This window comes from Fonsecaea pedrosoi (assembly GCF_000835455.1).
Source record: "Fonsecaea pedrosoi CBS 271.37 unplaced genomic scaffold supercont1.4, whole genome shotgun sequence".
Classification (NCBI taxonomy): Eukaryota; Fungi; Ascomycota; class Eurotiomycetes; order Chaetothyriales; family Herpotrichiellaceae; genus Fonsecaea; species Fonsecaea pedrosoi.
This window is the reverse complement of record NW_013550612.1, coordinates 1300386-1323979: the sequence shown is the minus strand read 5'-3', so window position 1 is coordinate 1323979 and position 23594 is coordinate 1300386. Positions and strand designations below refer to the sequence as shown.

At 53.5% G+C, this 23594-nt stretch overlaps 10 protein-coding genes across 10 annotated transcripts; 5 read left to right on the top strand and 5 right to left on the bottom strand.

Moving 5' to 3' along the window:
- Positions 1-557: 557 nt before the first annotated feature.
- Z517_06265 (uncharacterized protein) lies at positions 558-1508 on the top strand (the record flags this gene model as incomplete). The annotated part of the gene is made up of 1 exon (XM_013428005.1): positions 558-1508. The coding sequence occupies one exon, from the start codon at positions 558-560 to the stop codon at positions 1506-1508; it is 951 nt and encodes a 316-aa protein (XP_013283459.1).
- Positions 1509-1957: 449 nt separating this feature from the next.
- Positions 1958-2989, bottom strand: Z517_06264 (uncharacterized protein; the record flags this gene model as incomplete). The annotated part of the gene is made up of 1 exon (XM_013428004.1): positions 1958-2989. The coding sequence occupies one exon, from the start codon at positions 2987-2989 to the stop codon at positions 1958-1960; it is 1032 nt and encodes a 343-aa protein (XP_013283458.1).
- A 1132-nt stretch (positions 2990-4121) lies between these two features.
- On the bottom strand, positions 4122-5406 carry Z517_06263 (uncharacterized protein; the record flags this gene model as incomplete). The annotated part of the gene is made up of 6 exons (XM_013428003.1): positions 4122-4373; positions 4428-4547; positions 4604-4656; positions 4709-4799; positions 4902-5067; positions 5123-5406. The coding sequence occupies 6 exons, from the start codon at positions 5404-5406 to the stop codon at positions 4122-4124; spliced, it is 966 nt and encodes a 321-aa protein (XP_013283457.1).
- Positions 5407-6983: 1577 nt separating this feature from the next.
- Z517_06262 (uncharacterized protein) lies at positions 6984-8654 on the top strand (the record flags this gene model as incomplete). Its single annotated transcript, XM_013428002.1, has 4 exons — positions 6984-7200; positions 7251-7593; positions 7651-7849; positions 7899-8654. 4 exons carry the CDS (start codon positions 6984-6986, stop codon positions 8652-8654), a joined length of 1515 nt encoding a protein of 504 aa, XP_013283456.1.
- A 657-nt stretch (positions 8655-9311) lies between these two features.
- Positions 9312-10185, top strand: Z517_06261 (uncharacterized protein; the record flags this gene model as incomplete). Its single annotated transcript, XM_013428001.1, has 3 exons — positions 9312-9388; positions 9442-9515; positions 9578-10185. The coding sequence occupies 3 exons, from the start codon at positions 9312-9314 to the stop codon at positions 10183-10185; spliced, it is 759 nt and encodes a 252-aa protein (XP_013283455.1).
- A 628-nt stretch (positions 10186-10813) lies between these two features.
- Z517_06260 (uncharacterized protein) lies at positions 10814-12197 on the top strand (the record flags this gene model as incomplete). Its single annotated transcript, XM_013428000.1, has 5 exons — positions 10814-11186; positions 11279-11770; positions 11837-11916; positions 12000-12086; positions 12165-12197. The coding sequence occupies 5 exons, from the start codon at positions 10814-10816 to the stop codon at positions 12195-12197; spliced, it is 1065 nt and encodes a 354-aa protein (XP_013283454.1).
- A 346-nt stretch (positions 12198-12543) lies between these two features.
- Positions 12544-13548, bottom strand: Z517_06259 (uncharacterized protein; the record flags this gene model as incomplete). The annotated part of the gene is made up of 1 exon (XM_013427999.1): positions 12544-13548. One exon carries the CDS (start codon positions 13546-13548, stop codon positions 12544-12546), a length of 1005 nt encoding a protein of 334 aa, XP_013283453.1.
- Positions 13549-14366: 818 nt separating this feature from the next.
- Z517_06258 (uncharacterized protein) lies at positions 14367-16344 on the top strand (the record flags this gene model as incomplete). The annotated part of the gene is made up of 2 exons (XM_013427998.1): positions 14367-14632; positions 14730-16344. 2 exons carry the CDS (start codon positions 14367-14369, stop codon positions 16342-16344), a joined length of 1881 nt encoding a protein of 626 aa, XP_013283452.1.
- An 895-nt stretch (positions 16345-17239) lies between these two features.
- Z517_06257 (uncharacterized protein) lies at positions 17240-18873 on the bottom strand (the record flags this gene model as incomplete). Its single annotated transcript, XM_013427997.1, has 2 exons — positions 17240-18730; positions 18784-18873. 2 exons carry the CDS (start codon positions 18871-18873, stop codon positions 17240-17242), a joined length of 1581 nt encoding a protein of 526 aa, XP_013283451.1.
- Positions 18874-19330: 457 nt separating this feature from the next.
- On the bottom strand, positions 19331-20638 carry Z517_06256 (uncharacterized protein; the record flags this gene model as incomplete). The annotated part of the gene is made up of 2 exons (XM_013427996.1): positions 19331-20503; positions 20558-20638. The coding sequence occupies 2 exons, from the start codon at positions 20636-20638 to the stop codon at positions 19331-19333; spliced, it is 1254 nt and encodes a 417-aa protein (XP_013283450.1).
- Positions 20639-23594: the final 2956 nt, after the last annotated feature.

Here is a 23594-nt window from a genome sequence, read left to right as displayed (position 1 = left end):
GATCTTTCTTTGAATTCTTTTCTCTCTCACTCTCAACCTTCTTCGCCATCTCCCAGCTCACCTCTCTCACACGAAGAACCTTTATTCAAAGAACATCATCATCACCTGGACGACAGCGACAGTTTTGAACTGCTCTGACAAGACAACAGTCCATCCAGTACGTGTCTGACTGTGCCCTTGGCAGTGTTTTCTCCTGTTCAGTGACATTTCAGATCTTGCTATCTGAAACGGTGTCACTGAACCATCTCATTCACGTGTTGTTGCAACTGGGTGATATCAAGTCACTGACCTTTATCACAGCTCAAGCACAGACAACCTCAATCACAAATCTTACCAATCTCTCAACCTCTACTTGCCTCGAACTGCGAGCAAGTCACCAAGATACGGAAGAGTTTGTGTGTGGTGTCCCCGACAGATCAGAAGACAAAGAAGACCACAGAGTCGAACAGTGAGTCTCCCTCACCTTCATAAGAGCGTGTGTGTATAGGCGTTGACAAGGTCATGGCAGGATCTTCATCTCACGGAAAAACTCATCCACCACTTTTCGACAAGCAATCATGAGAATCGCAACCTTGATCACGGCACTTTTCGTCGCTGTCTTGTGTGGTGCTGGCTTCCAGACCGCGGATCCTCCACCATTTTATGGTGTTGGTTTCCTCACCTCGCTGAACGGGTCGATCCAGACCAGCAGCGATGGTTTCCTGGCCAATCTACCCACCAAGACTCCGACTCCAGTCACTGCAGCACCTCCACCGAGTCTTGCGCCAGCCGGTTTACCTTTCACTCTGTCGACTTTTATCTTCTCAAGCTCTGCTATGGCTCCGGTGCCCGCGCCCCCAGTCGAGATCACCACTGTCACAGCTACCAGCATCAGTACCACGACGGCCTTAGAGAGCAGCACTGCCACTGCCGGTCCAGTTTCGACCTCGTCGTCTTCGATCACTCCTACTGTTCTTGTCACCACGATCACGGTTTTGCCTCTGCCTGCAACTCCTACCGGAAACAATAGCTATACCACGGCAAACAAAACCACAAGTGATCTTCCTGGAGCGACGACTTCTGCGACCACGACTCCTCTCACCACAGCTACATCCAACGGCACCGGCGCCGAGCCTGGCGAGCACAAGACGCTCAGCCACGGCCAGAAACTTGCCGCAATCATCGCGCCCATTTTGGGGTTGTTCGCGATTGCCATCGCCGCCTTTGTTGGATACTGGCTAAGGACCCGTCGCCTGGAGCGCCAACGAGCAGACCGCCTGGAGCAGCGAGCCCGCTGGTTCCGACAAGACCACAACGACTGGATCCGAGCCCAGATGAGCTCGTTCGACGACAGCAAGATTGGCCGGAACCCGATCGTGACGCCGGCTCCGAGCTACGACACGATCTGTCGCCCGAGAACTCGCCCTCGGCAGTTCTCCGGGTCGACGGTCGTCGTCAACCGCTCGGAGGAGGCGTTTGTCGATCGGGTGGTTCGTCGACGCGGCGCCGTCGAGAACCTGCGCGACTAAGTGCGCACCGGCAGGATGGTTGGTGGTGGTGGTGGTGGTGGTGGTAGTGGTGGACATGGGTGGATTTTCTTCCGGCGCAAACAGAGCCGAATCTGTCTTTTCAGACAGCACGTGAAATAGAGTGTCACATGACACAATCGAATTGAGCTTTTCACATCAGACGCGTTCTTCTCTCCTTCTACCGCTGTACTCGTGTAAGCCCGTAACATCGACGAGTATTGTCTGCTCCGCACGCGCCGTGTCCATCAGACTACTGATTTCGAAGAGGATGATGTGTAGCGTTGTGCGACGCCTTATGCATCGTCTGGAATATGAGATCTCTCATTGCTGCTACCTAGGTGCGAACTTGGTCTATCGTCCATGACACCGACATCACCATCGCCGTTTACGCCGATCTTACCGCCTACGCCGTCACCTACTCAGACGGTGTCGAACACCAGATATCACAGTCATGTCTGCGACGGACCGTTCGCAGAGAAGAGCCTCTTTGCGTACTCGGCCACCGTGACCATCGGGATCCCCTGCTTTGCACTCCACGTCCGCTCCTTGGGCCAGCTGAGGCCCTTGCCCTCGGAGAAGACGACGCGGTACCTCTTGAGCTTGTCCTCGGGGTCCGACTCGCTCTCTTTCCTGAGGTAACTCAGCGGCCATACCTGTCTGACGACCTCCATGCCCAAGGGCGCCACGACGCGCTCAAGCGTGTCCGCGAACGCGCCGTACGTCAGCGTGTCTCCCGCAATGTAGACGGGCGTGTTTGTGGGTGCGTCTGGTGTGAAGAGCAGCGCGGCCGTGCATTTGCCAATGTCCTCGGCCGTGGTGGCGGTGATGACATCGTCCCAGGAGTTGAGGGCCGTGATTTGGATCTTGTCCCGCGTCGTTTCCTTGCCGGTCGACGGTATCCTTCTGACCACGCCCCAAAAGTCCTCAAACAGAAAGCTCATAAAGATGCCGCAACTGACAATCACCCAGTCCGTCTTCTTGCCATCGTGCTGACCCCTCAGCAGCTCCCGCACGTCAATCTGCTCGCTGAACATGCCCTGCCCGCCCGACCGGCCGATGACGTCGTAGTCCACGCCGTGCTGCCAGGGGATGTAGTAGGGCACCTGGGCCTCGAGCACCGCGCGGGTGACTTTGGTCATGGTGCCGGGCGGCAGCGTCATCCCGCCGGCGTGCAGCACGGCGGTGAAGGGTGCAAAGAGCTCCGCGAGCTTCGATTGTGACGACGCCTCGATGTCGCCTGCGATGATGTCCACGCCGCGGCTGCGCAGGAGAGCCTGCTGCGACCGTTGTGCCGGCGACGGGTTGTTCAGGCTATTCGGCCGGACCAGCAGAGTTACTCTGCTGGTGCCGGGCTCGAAGGCCGGGTGGGCGAGGATGGCATCGAGGATTGCGAGGCCCAGTTCGCCGGCGCCGAGGACCAGGATCGATTTCGTCCGTGCCGGGAGCTGTAGTTGTCCTTGTCCTTGTTGTTGGGTAGCCATGGCAGATCGAGTCCCTCTTTGTCGTCTTTATCTGAAAGAAACCTCTTCCCTTCTTTCCCCCCTGTCACTCCGTTTCACCCCTTGTAGAATAATCACACCAAGGAAATAAACCCGATGATACAATCGCAGCTCAGCGTTCCACGTCCCAAAGTCAAGCGTACGTACGAGCAGGAAACGAGAACAGACTTTTTCCTTTCCCGATTATGGTTTTTGTATTCGTGGGAACAGAGAGTAAAGAGCCCTAGTAGATGAGGATGAGAATGGCAAGGAGAAATGGAGATGCAGAGGTGCTTGCGAGGTTCTTATAGTTATGGTTGACGGGTTGAACGGTTGATTTTGAACCTTAAAAAATTATGTAACTACATAACAGGTTTGATAGATTTCATCGAATCCCTATCCTACACTTACTGCCTACCCACAGTATCTACTATATTCATCTATACCTTGCCACTGTGGGCCTTGCTATTGCTTGCTTTGCCATGCACCCATGCCATGCCATGCCATGTCATGCCTTGCAGGTCATGTCTCGTGCTTTGCTTGACCTTTCTTCTTCTTTTCGATTGGTAATTAACCCCGACGGCATTATTTCCAGGAATATATTACATACCACATATTATGGGATACCACCTGCACACCACCTATATACATATGTGTGACTGAGTGAAACGTCTCCACACGGCGCAGCGCGGCGAGTGTGCAGATGCACAGAATACTCACTCCCCTACCTACAGTGTGTATGTCCCATGCTACCCAAAGACCCCTAGCCCCCAAGTCCCGGATCCAACATCCACGATCCACGATCCACCAGACCACAAAACAACCACACAAACACAAACACAACACCTCTTCAGCCAACGTAACGGACCAAGACACCAGCATCCGCCTTATTGCCGGGTCGATATTATCAATCCGAAAACTTGGCAGTGCAAATAGACGGGCCCGCACCCGCGGAGTTTAGCTATAGAACTTCCGAGTGCCACGGTGCCAAGCATTTGCCGTATACAATACTTTTGGTAGTTAGTCCTTAGAAGCAACAGTCCCTCCACATGCCAATCCGACCACATACTGAATCTCGAAGCTCATCTGCAAACAGTCTTTCCATCCCTGTCCATCCCAACCTTTTTGATCGCCCTCAAGAAGGCGTCCTCGGTATAAGCGGCTTCCTCCCGTAAACGATATGCAATCGAGTGTATAAATGGTAGTTGAGATTGTTCAGATCTCTCCTCGCCCCAGCCAGGAGCACCTCCACCTCTGCCGGAGCCCAGCCCAGTATCCGGGTGAACAGGGCCAAGCTGTATGCCTGCATTGCTTCAGTCATTATCATGTTCATATTCAAAGCCAGATCCCTTCGACGAGGCTCTTTGGGCCATGGAGACAGCGGGACCTGAGCCACTACATTAGAAACTCTTCGCACAGACAGCTGCCATGTCCGTCCCACCTTATGGACTTCATGGACCACATTTTCAAACCCTGCTTGGTCGACAAGACCCTTGATGTGTGGGCTGATGTTCATGACCCGGCCGAATCTCTCTGCTGCGTTGCTGAGTTCGGTTTGCCACTAACAGACAGTCAGACGTGGTTGGTGCGCTCCATATGCATTGTTTATGCTCGTACCGTATGCCAGGGTGAATTTTCAGGGAGGCTGTTGTCGTCTGTGCTACCCCATGCTGCACCACAGGTCAACAATGTTCCACTCGAAACGGCCTTTGTCTTCCTCACCTTCAAAGTCGATCACTTCCACCCATCCACCTGGTCTGAGGTTTTCCATGCACTGTTGGAATAGCTTTTCCCAGTCCGCTATACTCCCGCCCTGTTGTGTCATGCCAGTCAATATCAAAAAATCTATGACTGAATGCTTTTTCTATCATCCGATTCGGCGAAGGAGCCAATCAGTGGTAGAAGACTGGCATACCATATGCCCAAGACGAATGAAATCAAAACTGCGACGAAATGTCCAGTCTGCCTCGCAGTCATCTATGAGAAATTCCAAATTCGGTGGGACCCAAGTCGGCTGAATCGGCGATAAATCAGTCGCGACAACCTCTGCCGTGGGAAAGTTGTCGGCCATTTGAATCGCCCTGGGTGAGTTTCAGCCGTGGAATGACGGATTCAGGGAAGACAGATTAAGCAGACCAGATTCCAGTACCGGTGCCTATGTCAAGAATACGCTGCGGAGTCTCGATTGGTGCTCTGAACAGCTCTCCACCGAGGACCATGGATTGAACGTGATGAAGGAGGTCGAGTCTTTCCTGCTCCTGTTCGTCATTGGGAGCGAAGTATTGCCCGGCCTTGTAAGAATGGTACCGGCGCCCATTTTCGTATTGGAAGTCGAACACACTCGAGGACGCAGATGTATTCTCCGAATAGGCACCTATGCTCTCGGCATAAGCAGAATCGTTATCACCGTCACCTGCCATAGAAACAATATCTCAATGCGCCGTCGGCGGGGGCTCCAGAGTATGATTCATGTTGCCAGTGCCATGTATACAGCAATCAGCAGGTCTGGTGGGAGGAAAAGTACAGCAGAAGTAATGATCACTCAGGCCAGGTATCTCAGCCTGCACATGAATGCGGAGGGATCCTGAGTGCTTTCCACACACCCTGTAAAGTCTTAGGCAAGCCAGCTCCACCAGAACAAACGGCTGACGGATAAGCAGCATTTGCGGACGAATAGAAGACTTGTTCACACTTTGGAGGGTGACGAAAGCACCTTGACATGCCTGCTCGTAAGCACCTAGCATGGATCGTTGCTCCCCCAAGTTGCGGGCGTGGTTGTTAATTCACAACAGGCATCAACCCTCCACTTACTTGGTGGGATCTCGCATGGCACAATAGCTTATCTGTCGCCTTGGCTTGTATCGAGTCGATTTGGCTCGTTCGATGGAAGCAGTGTGCGAGGCATTCGAGGGAGTGCCCCTAGCTGTAGTAACTCCCGGTAGGCACACGGTACATGGCACATGGCACGCCGTTGCACATTTGCGGAAGTTGACCCTTCGGAAAGGACAGCCTTCCAGCTATGGTTGGACAACAGTTCTCTCTTCAGACTGGGTGTTTTGATGTACCTTCCGAGGACCGCCAAGGCAAAGCGGGGGGACTGGGATGGGCGAGCTCAGCGAGGATGACGGCGCACGGAGGTCGGTGCCCCTGAAGAGACCCGCCGTTTTGTGGAATATGCAGCATCGCAAAGAGCGTCCTCCATTCCTGGTGACTTTGATTTCCAAGCTGTGGATAGCGGGGCCAAGTGGTCAAGATGTGGTGGTGCTGGGCGCAGTCTGAGGACTCGGTAGTGGTTGGAGGGCGCAGGCGCCAAAGCGTGGCGTCACAAACTGTGGTCGAGGGTTGCAGTCCAACGCGTTGCAAACCTCCACCACCAAACCAACAATCATCTCATCCACAAACACATTGGGATCGGGGCTTGCACCTCCGAGAAGACCTCCACCACCGACGAGATCCATATCCCTACCTGGTACAGATGCAGACTATTTAGGAGAGGCCTCCGAGTGGCTCCCCAGCAGGTTTTCTGATCCTGTGAAAAAGTACATCGAAATAGCCAACAAGTTCACGACTGCTCTGGCCATCTTCTACCAACAGCGGGCAGAGCTGTCGCAGTCCATCTTTCCCTTCTTTGGTAGGCTCTCTTTGGTCGATGCAGCTAATCGATTGCGCGCGCAGCCAGTCACGACTACTGCAGCCCTCCACTGTGCCTTGACCATGCAAGAACCCCTGTCATTCGGCGAGAATCTGCATAGAGACTCTTCCTCTCGGTTTGAAACCAAGATAGGCAGCTCGCATCCTTCGCCTGTCTCGAAAATGGAGATCCAAAAGGTCTCTAGAAGCGCACGCTATCGCCCAAGCTGTGGACAACTCGGTCTACACAGGCTGCATCCCCGTGTAAAGCAATCTCACTCCTTTCCACAAGGTTAACCTGTCGTCCTTTGTACTTGATATGTCCCCAGAAAGTGTCTACTAGTGACGAATTGTCCACGGCCCAACCATGGCTGTCATGTCGGATGCGGCCCCTGCCATTCTACTGGCATTGGCTGGCTTGGGCGGCCTTGCAACTCTGGTTATCTATCGCTTGTTCTTTCATCCCCTCTCAAAAATTCCCGGGCCGAAGGCTGCAGCGATCTCCCGGCTTTATGACTTCTATTATGACTGCATCCAGGGAGGAAAATTTGTATTCAAGATCGAAGACCTTCATAAACAATATGGTTTGCAAATTGACAAAAGTTCCGCGTGGTGGTCGCCAACCAGTTCCCAGGGCCCATTGTACGGATAGGACCCAACGAAGTCCATATCCATGACCCCGACTTTTTCGACGAGTTCTACAACGTGACCAGCCGTCTGGACAAAGACCCCTGGTACTATGCTTTTATTGGGTCCAAAGATGCCGGCTTTGGTACCTCCAATGTCGACCTCCATCGTGCCAGGCGAAAGGCAATGAGCCGATTCTTTGCAAGCTCGGCCATCTCCAACCTGGAATCGTCGTCACGAGAAAAGGTGTCGAAGCTTTGCCAGCGACTGAGGAATATGCGCGATGAGGGAAAGCCCGTCAATCTTTCCAATGCTTTTCGTTGTCTCGCTGCCGACTCCGTCACCAATTAGTGAGTCCTTCAGAAGTTGGCGGTTGCTCAAGAGACACAAACCTGACAGACACGCAGTTGTATGCCAAAGGCCTTCAATCTGCTTGATTCCATTGACTTTGCCGATGACTACAACCGCCAGGCGCGTGTCATCTCCCATATTGCCGCGTGGCACCGCCATATTCCCATCATCATTCCCATATTCATGCGGATGCCGAGATGGCTTGTCGCAGCTACCTCAACGGAAGGTGGGGTGATGGCCTTCGACTTCCAGACAGTATGATCTTGTCCGAGTCTGGTTCTCAGCTGTGGCTGACCATATGTAGGATCTGGCACGACAGGCGGCGGACGCCGTCCATGCAGAAAAGCGAAGTGACAAGTCGGTTCTGGATGGCATTATCAACTCGGATGCCATTCCAGAGAGCGACAAGACTGTGGATAGGATCACTCAAGAGGCCCGGACATTGGTTGGGGCCGGTAGTGAGACTACAGGAAATGCTCTGGAGACTATTACATTCCATATCCTCGCCAACCCAGACAAGCTTCGGCGACTCAAGGAGGAGTTGGCCAGCGCAGTAGAGGCATCCAAGGACAAGCGAGACGCTTTGACGGATTACAGCACTCTGCAACGCCTACCTTACCTCACCGCCGTGATTAATGAAGGGCTGCGAATTGCATGCAGTGTGTCCGGCCGACTTGCAAGGGTCAATCACCGCCAGGCATATACCTACGGATCGTACGTGTTGCCTCCCGGGACAGTCATCAGCATGGCAATTCGAAGCAATCACACGTTTGAGCAAGTATATCCCGAACCATTGTCCTTCAAACCCGAACGGTGGCTGGTGGATGGCGAAGAGCTGAAGAGACTGGAGAAGTACTTTGTCCCCTTTGGGCGAGGGGGCAGGAGTTGCATTGGCAAGGAGCTTGCCATTATGAACCTTTATCTGACCATTGCGAGTTTCTTTCATGAGTTCGATGCCGAGCTTTTTGAGACGACGAGGAAGGACATTGAGATTGAGCACGATTATTTTTCTCCATTTCCTGCAGTGGATTCGAAGGGTTTGAGGGTTATGCTCAAGTAGCTTGCTTGCTATTGTCGCCTAGATAGTGGCAGCATGCTCGCGAGCTTCTTTGCGAACGACTTGTCTTGTCTTTTGGGAGCGGTGAAGCCTGATCAGGGCGATACATATAGCTTGCCGCGGCGATATTCCACGTATCATCGACAAGAAGACGATTCTATGGGTCTAGAAAGGTTTATGATGTGAGCGTGACAAGGAGAATAGAACCATGTTGAGGCTACTCTTGCAGGATAAATGGTGAAGAGCGTTTCGGTCACGAGATACGAAGTACGATGAACATAGTTTTGTGCACCTGCACCCTGCATCCAGTGCCGGCTAATCAGCTTCTCTGTTATTATTCATGGTGCCGCGGAGCCCGACTAAGCGAATCCTCTCGTGCCTGTAAAGCTCTCAGGCTTCCCTTTATAACGAAAATGAAATTCATCCTTGGACATCAGATGTTATAATGGTCGACATTTTGTGTATACGTGGCGTTGGTGGATAAAGATATTGTGCTGCCTGGCACATTGCTTTCTTCCTTTTAGAGATCCTCACCTTTGCCTCTCTCGCTTGCTCTCCCTCTCTCTTTTTCTCAGTGCTGCAACAAGAAACACCCTGTACTTTGACATTTGCTGAAACGAGCCATCCGTCCCATCGCATTACACCGCATCGCACCACATCATGGGCATAGAACGCAACTTCGCAGGCGATCACAAGGCGCACCTGGGTTATTGGGGTCCTCCAACTTCTGTGGCCAAGTGAGTCTCTAGGGAAGAGAATTGACAATCGACTGACCGACTTCTCTCATCAGCTTTTGTGAAGAAGATTACGCTGTTACTCTATACATCGCAGAATTCGTCAATAGCTTCACGAACCTTGCATACGGTGCGCACCCTGTTTTGAGAGGTACCTGTGCTGTGGCTTCGGCTAATCAGTCGTCTTCACAGTATACTGGGCGTTTCGGACGCTGTTGCCCGGAGAGAGCTTGCTCACTCAGCCCTCCAACCTGGCCCTCTTTTTCGTCGGCGTCTTCTCTCTAGTCTTCCACCTGACTTTGAAGTATGAGACTCAGGTCTGCGACGACCTGTCCATGTTCTGGGTATGTGCAGCCCTCGTATACGAGCTGTACACCCTGGGTTGGTCAAAACCGGCAAAGTTGTCATTCGCTTTCATCTTGACCGCTGTTCTCGGGGTCATCAGTGCCTACCATTACGCGCTCCATCAGCTATGGTTGCACAACACGACCTTTATCGCCCTGGTCACCGCCATCTGGCCAAGAGTCCTGTATCTGATCCGCACCCGATTCAAGGGTGAGAAGAAACAATACTGGACCAAGCAATTCCGCGTGGGAGGTCTGTGCTTTCTGATGGGATTCGTCGTGTGGGCCATTGACGGAGCGTATTGCGGCGCCCTGCGAGAAACCAGAAAACAGCTGGGGATCCCTCTCGCTTTTGTCTTGGAACTGCACGGATGGTGGCATATCCTCACAGCCCTCGGCGCAGGGTATTGTATCCGAGTGACCAAGGTCCTTACCCAGGACCACGCGTCTGCGTAAAGATCACGGGCCATATGCAAGGCACACCGAAAACTACCCGGCACCCCGGCAGCTTATCAGCACGTCTACGTCAATGCCTCCTCCAGTAGCTATGAACTCATCCTTGACCCAAAAGTACCCTTCCGACCACTCAACTGCCTTAAAAGCGATGGACAAAACCACCCGATAGGCGCTTCCGAGGGAACCCCGGCACCTGCACCCGCGCGATAGATCTAGGCGGTCCAGTGTTAAAACTGGGGAATGATATCAAGGGTATAAAATCCACGTCAGAAGAAGTGCTCTTTTTCTTTTCTCAATGGCCACGGATCTTGTTCGACCGTATGATGTATTCAAGTCAAGGCAACTATTTGCGACCAATACAGTGGAAGAGCTTTTCCTCCCATTGCCCCAAGCTCTGTGGGTAATGTTGCGTATGAACCCCGCCTCGCGTAGCCGTCTAACGTCACTTTGGTCTACAAAAACCTGTAAGATGATAGATCTTTGTTGACTTTAGTCGGCGTGCCAATTCGGCGATCGTCGTCAAGCCGGTTAAGAGTAGCACACACCACAACAACTCGACATTTCAGCCTCCTTGTCCGAATCTTCGTCTCGACGTGAAACGATTTTTGTGTGCCACTGCTTTCCCACCATGTCGTCGGTATCTTCTCGAGCCCATTCAGTGGCATTCCGCAACTTCACATCCGGCGCAGGCTCGATATCAAGATACTATAGCAAGTCTCGACGGGGCCTGGCGCCACCTGCTTGTCAACAAAAGTGCATGTTTTCGCAAAGTCGCTCTGTCTATGCAAATACCAACTCTGCTTCTGTGCCACCTAAACAGGCCGCGAAAAAGACGGGCGCCGCCCAGACTCCGTCGATCAAAGAGAAACTACCCGACCCCGACCGAACGCCTTTTCGCTTTCGAGAGTTTGACCTCGAAGGCAAAGTGTTTGTGGTCACGGGCGGGGCGCGGGGACTGGGGTTGGTCTTGTCGGAAGCTCTGATCGAAGCAGGAGGACAAGGTCAGTAAACATACTCCATAATATAGAGATTCGCTGTTATTGACATTGTCTGGCTAACTGGCTGGCTGACTGGCTGACTGGGTGTGAACTAGTATATTGCCTCGACCGACTGCCCGAGCCGGACAAGGAGTTTTTCACGGTCCAAGAACGCCTGGGCCCCAAGTACGGGGGATCGCTGAGGTACGACAAAGTGGACGTGCGCGAGGCGGGCAATCTCGACCGGGTCATCGAGGAGATCGCGACGCACCACAAGCGACTCGACGGCCTGATCGCGGCCGCCGGCGTGCAGAACGTGACGCCCGCGCTCGACTGCACGCCCGAGATGATCGAGGAGATGATGAACATCAACTACAAGGGCGTCTTCTGCTCGGCCGTCAGCTGCGCGCGGCAGATGATCAGGTACGACTGCAGCGGCTCCATCCTGCTCGTCGCGTCCATGAGCGGCATGGTCGCCAACAAGGGCTTCACCTCGGCCGTCTACAACTCCTCCAAAGGCTCGGTCTGCCAGCTGGCGCGGTCTCTGGCCATGGAATGGGGGAAGGTTGTGAACGGCAAGCCCATCCGGGTCAATGCCTTGTGTCCTGGTACGTGGTCTAGTAGTTCATTTTACCCATCCTTTCCACAATCTAATCCCCTCGGACGTCCCGCAGGAAATATCATGACCCCGATGGTTGAGAAGAACTTTAAAGATGATCCCAACTTGAAGAAGCTGTGGGAGAAGGAGAACATGGTAAGGAAGGACGGCCGCTTTTCTCTGTTCTACTCCTACCTCCCGACTCAATTTTACTAACATTTTTTTTTGATGATTCCAAGTTGGGACGGATCTCCACTCCCGCGGAATATCGAGGCGCTGCCTTGTTCTGTCTGAGCGATGCCAGTTCCTTTATGACCGGCTCGAATGTGAGTTTTGACAAAGATGATCCGCGGCAATGAGAACTGTTTCTTTGCCGACTGACTGACTGACTGCTTTCCTTCTAGCTTGTTATTGACGGGGGTTACACCGCGTGGTAAAGCAGTGCTTTTGACCCGGTGAACGGGTTGTATGTTACGGTTATGTGTGTATGAATGCGAGGTGAAAGGTTGATTGTAGCAACACCACCAGGTAGGGAAATGGTGGAATCCTAATGGGTATGATATGCGTGTCATCTGCATGCTTTGTACCGTACTGTGGATATGTATCACAAGAGCTCGAGACTGTGTCGTGCCGTGTATATCTAGATATATTTGGAGAGTGGTTGATACAATATGTCATATCAATTGATAGGAGCCACGCCCTTCTTTCCCATTATTCAGCGAGCAAAAGCTCAGAAAGTCCATGTGAAAGCCGGGGTTTCTCACCCCCTTAATGGCTGACCGACTATATCTTCGATTCCGCCAGGGGCAGGATTCGAAAGTTGACTCTGGGAAAATGCAATCTCAGTCGCCCCTCGCCTACCTTGGGGGTACTCGCAATCACGACCTCTTTGACACCGATCGAGACCAACTCGCCCTTGTCGTGGTGCGTGAAGCCCGAGTCGACGGGGAAGACCTCGACCAACTGCCCCTTTTTCAATTTCAGCGGGTCGAGCGGATCGACGGTGCCTTCGGGCTCGAAGAAGTCCGAGGTCAGGATGAGGTCGATGGCCTCGTCACTGGACACGACCGCGGGCACACCGAGGCGGGATTTGTCGGCGATGACCTTGCGGAAGCGGTCGACGTAGGCAAACGTCTTGGGGAACAGGGTCGAGTTGATGACGTCCTTCTCCAGGCACTCGTACATGCGCATCTTCTCCTGAAGGGTCCAGTCGAAGGTCCAGATGGCGTGAATGTCGGCGAGGGTGGGCTCGGGCGTGTCGAGGAGGAACGCGCGCCCGTCGGCCAGCAGCTCCGTCTCCATCAGGGTGAAGTACATGCGCGCGTGGGCCAGGGCTTCGGGGCGACCCTGCCTCATCGTCTCCCTGTCAAACTTGCGCCCGGACATGGCGGCGCGGTCCTTGAGCCACTCCTCGTCCAACATCACGTCCGACGTCGGCGGGATCAGCCCGGCCGTGCGGCCAAAGGGACCTGCATCGATGGCCCACGTCTCAAACAGGTGGTCCAGCCCTCTCTCAAAGGGCGTCTTGCCCCCGATGCGCGACGCCGGGAACAACGCCTCGAGCTTGTCGAGGATGACGCGCGTGTCGCAGTAGATGTCGCGGTTGATGGCGAGGATGGGGATGCGGCGGTACTGGATCCCCAGCTTTTCCAGCACGGGACGCGGGAGCCGGTTGAGCACGATGCACTGGAAGTAATCCAGGCGGCATAATGTCATGTACCAATCCACTTTCCGCCCAAAGACTGAGATGTCATAGGTGAAGAGGATGATACGTGGTGGTGGTGCCATGGAGTGGAGGCCCAAAGGGCTTTGGTGTTTGAGAGTTTATCACGTTGTTTTCTTGGGCCGCAGTTTCACACTCTCACAATTACTCCCTCACTTTCTCTTGATCCGTCTCTTTGTTGGTCTGTCAATCTTGTCACCTTGTCAACATGTCTACCCCCTCTCTGGCATCCCTCAGCCGACGTATGAAAACCGCTAACCCACCGACTGTCACCGTTAAAACCCCCTCTCTGACCACTACGGATCATCTCATTAGTGGGACTTTGGTGACTGTCCTTCTGTATACCTGGAGCAAATCAGCAGATTTTGCCCCGCATTTCCCACATTGTCCCGAGGACCAGACTTCGGATAGCCTGCCAGGGCATATCATGAACAAAAACACATGGCCATACAGTCAGTTTTGGACGAGTCAGGGTCATCACGTCGCATCCACTCACCCCCGCAGAAGAATATGCGGAGCGAGGGGATCGAGGACAAGGGAGCCTGAGACTCGTCTCGTCAAGGGACTTGACTCGAGTGCGCTGCATGCCTTTTCTGCGCATCGAATGAGATCCAAGAGAGGGCACTGTGAGTAACAAAGCAAAGCACCGAGGCTCGAAAGACCCGTTCTTTTCATACATAAGAAAACGGGAGGAGGTAGGTAGGTCTCGAAGGAAGTTCCCGCTTTTCGAGAGGTATCAAGTATATCAATATCAGGGGGAGCCGCACTCGTCTGTGTACATCTATTCAACAATTTCCAGTTGTGAACTGCTTCCTCCCTTTCTATATCAGTTCACTTCCAAACCCCTCCGACAAATAAATACACACAACCTCTCGCCAAAGCCATGGCCGACCAGGAACTGAAATGGAAGATCCCCGAGAAGAGAGAGTTCCTCGGTGGTGACCTGGTCGCTCAGAGCCTCGCTCAACTGGGCGTCGAGGTCTCGTTCGGTCTGCACGGAGGCCATCTCGACGCCTTCTTGATCGGCTGTCAATTGGCCGGCATCAGACTCATTGACAGTCGACACGAGACCACGGCCGTCCAGGCCGCAGAGGGATATGCTAAACTCTCGGGCAAAGTGGGATGTTGCTTTGTGACGGCCAACAGCGGGTATGTTTTTCTGCCAAACATCGGACCATGTATATGGGATGATCTTCACAGGAGAAAGAAACCACATATGCTGACCATTTTCGCTCCTTCTCTGCAGTTTCTCCAATGCTCTCCCGGGTCTCGCCACAGCGTTTGCGGACCGCTCGCCAATCTTCATGGTCACGTCGTCGCCACCGCTGCGCGAGGCTGAGACGAACTCCCTCCAGGGATTCCACGACCAGGTGGTCCTGGCCAAGCCGCTGACAAAGTTCGCGCACCGGGTCACCACGGTGGAAGAGATCCCGCGCATCGTCAGTTACGCGTACAAGACGGCCACGTCGGGGATCCCGGGTCCTGTGGTTATCGACTTCCCCATTGACATCCTCTTCCACCCGCCGAGGATGAACGCGCTGTCCTATGGCTCCGTTACGCGCCCCACGGCGGTGTCGCCGGCCCCAGACCCGGCCGCTGTCGACGACCTCATCGCCCTCTGGAAGGCCGCGAGCCGGCCCGCCATCGTCGTGGGCACAGGCGCCGCGCGCACCACGAATCGCGACTCTCCCAAGACCAGCCCGCTGCTCCAGCTGGCCGAAGCCACCAACACACCCGTCTTCTACTCGCAAAAGTACACCCCGTCCATCCCCTTCGACCACCGGCTCCGCGGCGGCAGTGCCAGCGTGCTAGCCGGTGTGCGCTTTGCCAAGCAGCAGCAGGCAGACTTTGTACTGCTACTAGGCGCACGCACGGGGTTCCTGCTCGGCGGGCGGTCGGGCGCCATCGTCCCCAACTCGGACTGTAAATTGGTGCAGGTCGACCTGGACGGTGGGGAGATTGGCAAGTCGCACGCCGTGGACCTGGGGATCGTGGCCGACGCGCCCAAGTTCATCAGCGCGGTGCTGGCCAAGCTCCAACAAAACCCGCTGGAGCAGAAGCACGAGTCCTGGATAGAGGCGATCCACGCCGTCAAGACCATGACGCGGTACGCCGGCGACGCGGTCGTGCGGCCGGACGGCCGCCTGCACCCGTACTTTGCCATGCAGACCATCATGGAGTCGCTGCCGCCGGACGCGATCGTCATCATGGACGGCGGCGAGGCGGGCGTGTGGGCCATGGACCACCTGGAGCGGGCGCGGCCGGCCACGGGTATCGTGGCGACGGGGTACCTGGGCTTCCTGGGCAACGGGTGGGGGTACTCTCTGGGGGCGGCGCTGGCGTGCCCGGACCGGCTGGTGGTCAACGTGCACGGCGACGGCAGCGCCGGGTTCCACATCCAGGAGCTCGACACGTACGCGCGCCACGACCTCAACGTTCTCACCGTCGTCTTCAACAACTTCTTCTGGGGCATGTCCGTCGCGGGCCAGGACCTGCTGTACTCGGACGCGGACCCCACGCGCGCCGTCTCCAGCCTCTCCCCGAGCTGCCGCTACGACCTCGTCGCCCAGGGCTTCAACTGTCGTGGCGCCATTGCGCAGGCCTCGCTCGACGAGATCCGCGACGCCATCAAGACCCTCGCAGCCCCTGTCACCGCTGGTGCTAGTGGTAGTGGCGAGAAGCAATCCCGTGCCGGCCTCCTCAACTGCATCGTCTCGCGCGACCCCATCACCGAAGTCACAAAGGGCATGGTCGGCAAGACCGACGACAAGAACTGGATCGTCGTGCCGTACTACGACAACGTCCCCAAACCGTTTTACCGCGAGGAGGGCGACAAGAATGGCGTTGCCAACGGGCACTAAAAGGAGCGCAGATTTCTTGAGTTGGTCTAAGATGAGGTCGAGGGAGGGAAGAAGAACAGAAAAGAAGAGACCTTCAACGCTGCCCACCAGCAACGGCAATACGCAATACCGGAGAAACAGGAAACCCCTGGAAGAAAGAAGGGAAAAGGCTGTCTATCATGCATGACGAATGCCCGGAAATGAACGATCTTGTGTGAATTTATAGTTATAGTTATAGTTGGTGCATGATACGGACGGACAAAGTTTTATCGGCTGATACGAGTCTTGAGCGAGGACGAGGATGAACATACGACGAGTACAGACGAGGCTGAGGCTTGAAAAGGGGAAAGATTTCGAGAGAGAGACGAGACGAGAGGAGACTTTTTGGGGATGCAAATATCGAGTATATCTCTAGGGATCCTCCCTGTGCAGTACGAAAGTTGTACAAGAATACCATCTTCCAGGCTGGTCGAAATGATCTTGAGACATGGATCTCTTTTCCAACATTCCTTTGCCCTTGACGGTCGTAGGTTGCGTTATATATACACCTGGGCATCAACCCGAAGAGGAAAGATCCATCACATCTAAACACCATGCAGCCTGCAATGCCTGAGATGCCCATCACTGAATGTTCTAATACACATGCCAGAAGTTTGTGATTGGGAATAACGTGTGCGCCTGCCCTTGGGTTTTGTACATTCAGCTGAGATGTTGCCTTACCGTTTCAAGACTTGTGAGATCTTTCGGTTTTCTAGCTCGCTCGAGCACATCACCGTCCAATGTAGAGCAGAATCAGACCGTGTCGCGGTGTAACAACAAAAGGCATGCCAGAACGTACTCGCTTTTGGTGGAACGCAAGTGTGGCAGATTTTGCATCATATCACCCGAAGCGTGTCCCGTAATGTCCACGTGAGTGTCATTTCTTTGGTGTCGATGGTGAACCAGGATTAGGCACTTGTCTACTCGCAACGGCGTTTCGGTACGACCGCTGGATCTCGAGATCTTGCCTTCGTTGTGCCTCGTACCGTGCTGCCGCTTCTTTTTGTTTTTCAAGCTGTTTTTCTTTCATTTTCTTCTCCATTTGCTCTTTGGAAGAACCAGACACATTCTCCCACGCTTTCTTCCCCATGGATTTCACTGAATCGACCCCTTTGTCGATGATACTGCGATCCGCCGCTGGAGTTGGCTCAGGACTTGTTTCAGGAGTCGCGGTGGTGGTTCGAGCAGTGGTCTCGATTACCGTTGGCTGGACGTTCATCCGTGAATATGGAGTGGTGCTACTTGACTTGGAATTGTGGTGCGGCAGCGGGGTTAACTTTAGCAGACGTCTGAAAGATTTATTCTGCAGGGCGCTGACTTGTAGCTGAGTGAAAAAGCTGTTCACTAAGAAATAAATCTGAACGGAGGCTGGCTGAAATGCAAGGAAGCCACCCGTGATGAGTGGAATAACATTTCGGACCACACCCATACCGGGGAGCTGAGACTGTCCACCCTGCGATCTTTGAGTGGTTGCTAGGTTGACCCATGTAAGTGCTGCGGTGGCTATAGGCAAGATATAGGTCGGGTCAGTAACAGCTATGTTACTTAACCACAGAAAGTGTTCAGCTTCGAAGGCGGGCACAGGTAGATGTGAGCAGTTTCTGAGAAGATTCCATGCGCCGTAACCAAGCGGGATTTGAAATAGGATGGGCCGGAACATCTTTATGAAAGAGAGTTTGGCGTCTTTCCTGAGCTCTCGCATTTGCATCTGTGCCTCGAGGACCGCTGTGCGATCGTGATTTGCCAAAGCCTCTTGACTCCTTGCTTGTATTTGTCTAATGAGAGGACTTATTTCTTGGAATTTGGCAGTCATGTCGGACGCCGAGATCGCAAACGGAAGAATGGACCCACGGATGAGGAGCACAAGGGCCAGTATTGATGCTGTCCAGGACAGTCCACCGGTCACATGTATATGTTCGAGACAAAACTGCATGAGAGCAGTCGGACCCGTGCCGAAATCAAGACCACAGACATCTTTCAAGTATCCAATGCCTTCTGGAACACTGGCTAGATCTGGTGTGTCACTGGCTGCTGCTGCCGCTGCTGCGGATGTACTTTCTTGCGATTGTAGAACCGAATTTTCGATACTTTGAAGAGCATTCGATTCGCCGGTGGAGGTAATTGTCGGGTCGGCGGAATCTGAGGTGGAGTGCGAGGCCTTGACTGTGCGTGTCGATTCAATTGTTGGGGGTGAGGAGGGCGACGATGCCTGCGCAGCAGCCTCGACTGCTGGTGTAGCTTCGCCGGAGGTCTTGCCGGAGCCCCAGCCAAAGAGGGAAAGGGATCGAACTTGCTGCGCCGAGTTCAATTGGCTTGAGTATGTGCCTGGTCTTCGTATTGACCTAGAGTTCAAGGTATAATGGGAGAACTGCCACAGTTAGTGTATATGTCGAGCGAGAAGTCGCGGCAGCAGCAACATACATATCGCCCGCTTCCGGCACCAACGACCGCCCTCCTCTGGACTCCACGGATTCCTCGACCTGACCACCTCAACCCCATGGAAATTGACATACTGGACACGGTGCGCTGACGGAAAATGTCGCGCGTGGGAGTATCATGTCACAGCTTCAAGATGGGAATGGACAGCATAAAAAGTTCCAGCCGATCATTCGAGGGCAAGTGCAGCGAATTTCCTCCGCACTAAAGCAGCTAGCGAGGCACAAGGCTGTGCAAGGGCCAAGAGTGTCTACTGTCTATGTACCTACAGAGTACCTACCAAGTACTCGGTACACGGGAGATCGACCTCGGATATCGCCACGTCATGTAGAAGTTGCTTTGAAGCCATGGTTCTAATTCTATTCTCTCAAGCACAAGGAGGGTTTGGCCATGCTGACCGCCATACTCATGTTCGTGCTCTCGTACTGGAGTGAGCCCCCTATGGCTCTTAGTTTTTTTGAAATTCCCGCTCAAGCCGTTCCTGAAAGCCAACTTCCAGGTCACAACGCCAACGTAATGCTAGGGTCACAATTCAGAGGTATCGCTGAACCACGGCCCCTCCTCTCTTGAACTCTGCCATCTCCCCAAGGACCTGGGACTTGTCTTTGAGATCTGTCGTGGGGAAGGTGGTCTGCAGAACAAATTCCCGACCACCTGGCTCGGCTCGTTGAACGAAATCATACACGTCTCCAATCGTCTGCGTTGTGTTGAAGCGCGTGGTCAGTCTGGTTCCGGAGCCAAGGCTAATTCTCAGCGTGACGATTGGCTTCGACTCATCCACTTCGGTTGTCGGAGGTGCTGCAGAGGATGCTGCAGATGCTGGCGCTGTAGTTTCTGAAGTGAAGCTCCCAGGCATCGAAGGTACTCCAGGGGTTGGGCTTCCGAGACGTTGGCCTGACCCTTCAAATGGTCTATACTTCTTCTTGGGCTTGACGTATTTTTCTTCATGTTGCTTGATCTCCACATCCACTTCCTGACCAGGCTGGACATTCATGATGTTCAGCGGTGCCCGCCCTTGTCGAATCGAGTTTAGAATCTCTGCATTTCTGGGATCATCAAATCGGTACAAGTCCCCGTCGTCTATACTGAACCCATCCTGCCAAAAATGCAGTACTCGTTCGACTCTCTCTGCTCTGCCACGAGGTTGATGTGCAGCGGGGATCTCACGCGAGGGTGCGTCATCGCCCCCCAAGGTGCGCGCTGAACCTGTAAAGAATGACTTCTTGGGAGCAGCTTCTTTTGGTGGAGGACCTCGCTTCTGAGCCTTTTCCAAGATTCTCTTCCTCAGGTCGTCCGGATTCTGGACTGCCAAGCCTGACTTTTCGCCTCCAGCAAACAGGTCTTGTTTCTCGTCGTCGTCCGAGTCGTCACCGTTCGCACCGCTTGAAGAGAAGTCGCCCAGAGTGGCAAACTTCTTTTGTGAGGAGGGATTGTTTTTGGGCTGAGAAGAGCTCGAGGCGGAGGAGGCGGCGGCAGGCGTGGGTTCGGACTCTGAAGGACCCTCCCCTAGTCTCCGACCTGCGCCATATGTAGGATGTGGAGGTTGAGATTGGGTTTGATGTGATGAATCTGGATCCTCTTCATCGACGTAGTCTGAATCATCGGGATCATCGGGAATGTCGAAAGACTGGTCGTCATAAGTGGCATAGTAATTCGAAATGGCAGCCTCGAGATTCCAGTCGTTGGCGGCAAGGAACTGGTGAGCCTATGAAAGTCGTTAGCAATTGAAGTCACGCGCAATGCACATCGACCATCTTACTCGTCGGGAGGTTGCTGTTCCCACAATCGCGATGAACTGTGCAATTAAGGAACTTTGTTCTGCAGGATCTGGATTCGCCATGCCTGTAGAGGACTTTTGAATGGTGCAATAGAATATGTTGGGACAAGGGGAGAGGTAGAAGTAAACGAGTCAAATGGAAACTGTGGTGAGAACTAATCGATAACTTGGTGTCGTCTTCAGCAAAGCAGTCGAAGAGTGACACTGGAGAGAATTAGAAGTGAATAGAATGAGGTGTAAAGTCGGCTTTACAAGGCACCAGGAGAAGGTAGTACGTCACACAAGAGGTCGCCTACAAGTACGAAAGGATAGTGATAGTTGCACCCCAAGCCCCCCTCAGCCCCAAGGCTCAGGCAACTCTACGCCGAGAAACCTGACACCTACTCGCCGGATCTCTAATTGGGCGGCTCTGGGCACCCATGGGCGCACCAGGCGCAGCTCATTTATTACTTAAGCAGCCTTGTCAGTGTCCTGATTTGTTGGGCTGTGAATCTCGTGCCTGGAATATCTTTGAAGCGACAACAATTGTACCGAGAGCTTCCACGCATTGCTTTGAAGCTGCTTGAAATCTACTCTTGTTGGGTTCCAGAGAGGGAAATTTACACATACCTCCGATCCCTTTCAATTCTAATTCAATGTCGCTCCTTTGAGGAAGAATGAATATCCAACTGTGGCTTTCTTGACTTCTCTTCCAGACCTCTTCACCATCCATTCCGCATCTACCACGAACCATCCCATTTTTCCGTCATGGCTTCGCGCCAGGATCAGTCGCCTTCACCTCCTCAAGATCTCTCAGCTTCTCAACTGACCATTCCCTCTGACTCTGAGGCATACTCATCACTCTCACCGCCATCCTCTTCACCGCCTCAATCGTCAGATAATAACGGCACTCAGCCAGTTGTAATATATCAGCCTCCGACGATATGGTCGATACTACGGGGAGCCGCGATAAACCTCGTCCTGCCTTTTGTGAACGGCATGATGCTGGGTTTTGGTGAGCTTCTGGCTCATGAGTTTGCTTTTCGGTTGGGTTGGACTTCAACAAATGTGAGTTGTTTAGTGAATCCTCCCGAGTTGAATGCCACAATCCTGACCTTTTTTCGTCGCAGGTATGGCCGCGCCATCGATCCTCTCATCCCATCGGGCCTGGTATCGAAATAAGAGACGACCCAACCCAGAGAAGAAGAAGAAACAGCTCCCTGGACGGTGACGTGAGGGACGCTGCTTCGTTGGAATAAAAAGCAACATATCTTCCTCTTCGCTTCTATCAAGACTACATATTGAAAGACATGAAAACTTTTCCGACAAAAACATAACAGAAGTGGCTATCGTCGGTTTCAGCCACAGTGTACATATCCCCCAAAAGGGCCCGACTTCCAGTTTCGGCACAAAATTGGACAAGAGCAGGGAGGAAAGGTCGAGGAAGATCAAGAGCTATGGACTCCTACAATCCTGGCAAGTGCAATCGATTCCTGTGCCTGGCATTTCAAAATCCATGCCTGTCTGAGCATGCTCTTCTTTTCCTCCTTTCTCATCGGGCTATTGTTCCGTCACTTCGTACCGTTACTGTTACATCGCATCGCTTGTCATATCTCTTATGTGATTTGTTGCTGCATCTGGAGAGCTCATCTACGCATTGCTCTCCAGTTTAGAGCACGACCATCGTTTGCATCGCTTGCTTCCTCTTCTTGGCCCGATACCTGAGATACCTCCATCCGCTACCTCATCTCAGCCTCCTCACCCATCGGCACGGCTGGCAATCACCGATCGCTATGCCAGTTATACCTCTCCACCAGGCACAAGCGTTTTCAGATGAAACGGACATCGTGCTTGTATCCAGGGGGGCCGGAGAAAACAACTACTGGCCTTTTTTTATTGTCTTTGGCAGCATCGTTGGGTTCGCACTCCTTACAGGTCTGGCGGGATTGATTTCGGCCAGGTACTGCAGCAAGCGTGGCGATCAAAAGCTCATCGAAAAGCTAGCAGCTGAGATCGACGACACGCAACAGACTCATATTGTATCTGCCTCGGCATCGTCCCGGTCCAGTCTCACATTGGTTGAGGACCCTATTGTCGAGAGGAGGAAGGCAAATACGGCGCCAGCCAATTCTTTGGCTGGACGAGAAGGAAAGCTTTATACCGAGAGGAAAAGGTCCAGAAGGACCAGAGCCCGGAAGAGCTCGTCAGTCGCGCTTCCAGTCACGTTAGCCACCCTGAGGAAATGGGCCAAACGGTCTACTCTTAGTGACGATCACAGTCAACGACAGCCATCAAAGCATGCGAGGCCGATATCCGGCCTGCGTTCAGCGGATCCAATGCCAGCGCTCCCAATCCCTCTTCACTGCAAGCCCAGGTACCAACAAAGCACCAGCATTAACTACGATGAACCCTCCCGGCTGATCGAAGATATGCGATCCAATAGCAAACACAGCATAGCGTCTTGGGTGGAGACCACAGGATCAAGATGCAGAACGAAGGAAGATTCTTCGTCAAGTCATGAGGTGGGAGCGGACAGAAACAACCGGGGGAGAAGACAATAACTATGCGATAGGCGCACGGGGCTGTTCTGATCGAGTATCAGTGTCGGGGATATTCTTACTCAGGCATTGAGCAGGTGGCGAGCCTGCCTATATGTGGATAACAACAAGACCAACAAAGCTCCATTCTTATATCCAGAGCCAGCCTAGTTTACTGTGGGATTGATACGCCACCATAACTTCACCGCCCGGATCCGAGGCGAGTTGGGATTCGGAGCATACACTACCAAGACACCGAAGCTCGTAAGAATTCGAGTTCAAGGACGCCGGAAGCGAATGCTCGGTGGTCCTGAGGCTTTGGACGTCTCCCACCGAAGCTTCTTCGGACCATGTCCGTAGACGCTATAGCTCCGCCGATTAATCGGCGAGAAGTGCATTGACAGAATCTTCAGTCCTTGCTTTGCTTGTCCCACGCGAATCAATACGCCCTGTCTTTTTCACCTCTTGGGCCTCGGAACCGCGCAAGCATTCATCAGAGGTAC